The 927-nt window shown below is 58.6% G+C and overlaps 1 protein-coding gene across 1 annotated transcript in view; it reads left to right on the plus strand.

The window, feature by feature from the left end:
- Positions 1 to 2: 2 nt before the first annotated feature.
- The window catches only part of ANKRD53 (ankyrin repeat domain 53), a gene marked incomplete at its 5' end in the record, with an annotated part of 8,585 nt that continues 7,660 nt past the window's right edge, over positions 3 to 927 (plus strand). The window contains 2 exons of the mRNA XM_011980754.1: positions 3 to 266; positions 582 to 781. Coding sequence (XP_011836144.1) covers positions 3 to 266; positions 582 to 781 — 464 coding nt within the window. The remainder of the gene's footprint in view (positions 267 to 581; positions 782 to 927) is intronic.

Below are 927 nucleotides of genomic sequence, written 5' to 3' on the forward strand. Positions count from 1 at the left end.
CCACTGCCCCGCCCACCAGCCAGCCCCTGCCCTACCTCACCGACCACCTCCGTGCGCAGGCGACTGCCCTCGCCTTGCCACGCCGCCCTGCCTCGCTCACCGCACCCCACGTTGATCCCAGCCCCAGTGAGGAGTCCGACCAGACCACGATCGACCAGACGGCGATCCGGAGCTACTACCAGCTGTTCGCGGCGGCCGTGGGCAACGTGGAATGGCTGCGGTTCTGTCTGAACCAGAGCCTCAGGGAAATCCCCACCGACTACAAGGTGAGGTCTTGAGTGTGGGGGCAAAGACTGAGGTCCCTCTCCCGCTACCCTGCTCAGAGTGGTCACCTGGAGAAGATGTCCTTTTCTGGGTAAAGCCTCCTAATTTAACTCATCTTCTGGCTGTGGAAGGACCATTTTGGGGGCAGGGAGGTTGGGTGGGCTGATGAACACACACTGGTTAATTAACAAAAGGATGTGAGCATTCCTGGGGACACAGGAAAGACAGTGAAGGTAACCCCAATAAATTTATATAAATTGTGGACCCTGGGACCTCAACCCCACTCAGCCTCATCCTGCCTGCTCTGGACCTCACAGGGCTTCACTGCCATCCACTTCGCAGCCCAACGGGGCAAGCTTGCATGCCTGCAGGTCCTGGTAGAGGAGTACAAGTTTCCCGTGAACCTGCTGACCAACAATAGCCAGACCCCCCTGCACCTCGTCATCCACAAGGACAACACCACCGTGGCCCTCCCCTGCATCTACTACCTGCTGGAGAAAGGCGCAGCCCTCAATGCGTGAGTCCAGCCTGCTTCAAGAGGGATACTTCAGGCACAGGCACAGCCCCACCTCCAGGCAGGCAAATCCATGCAGGACAAGCAGAGGGGCTGCTGGAGGTGACAAGGATTGGGTCCCACATAAAGCAGTCAGGAATCCACATGGT

Source organism: Mandrillus leucophaeus, unplaced genomic scaffold, assembly GCF_000951045.1.
Source record: "Mandrillus leucophaeus isolate KB7577 unplaced genomic scaffold, Mleu.le_1.0 Scaffold216, whole genome shotgun sequence".
Classification (NCBI taxonomy): Eukaryota; Metazoa; Chordata; class Mammalia; order Primates; family Cercopithecidae; genus Mandrillus; species Mandrillus leucophaeus.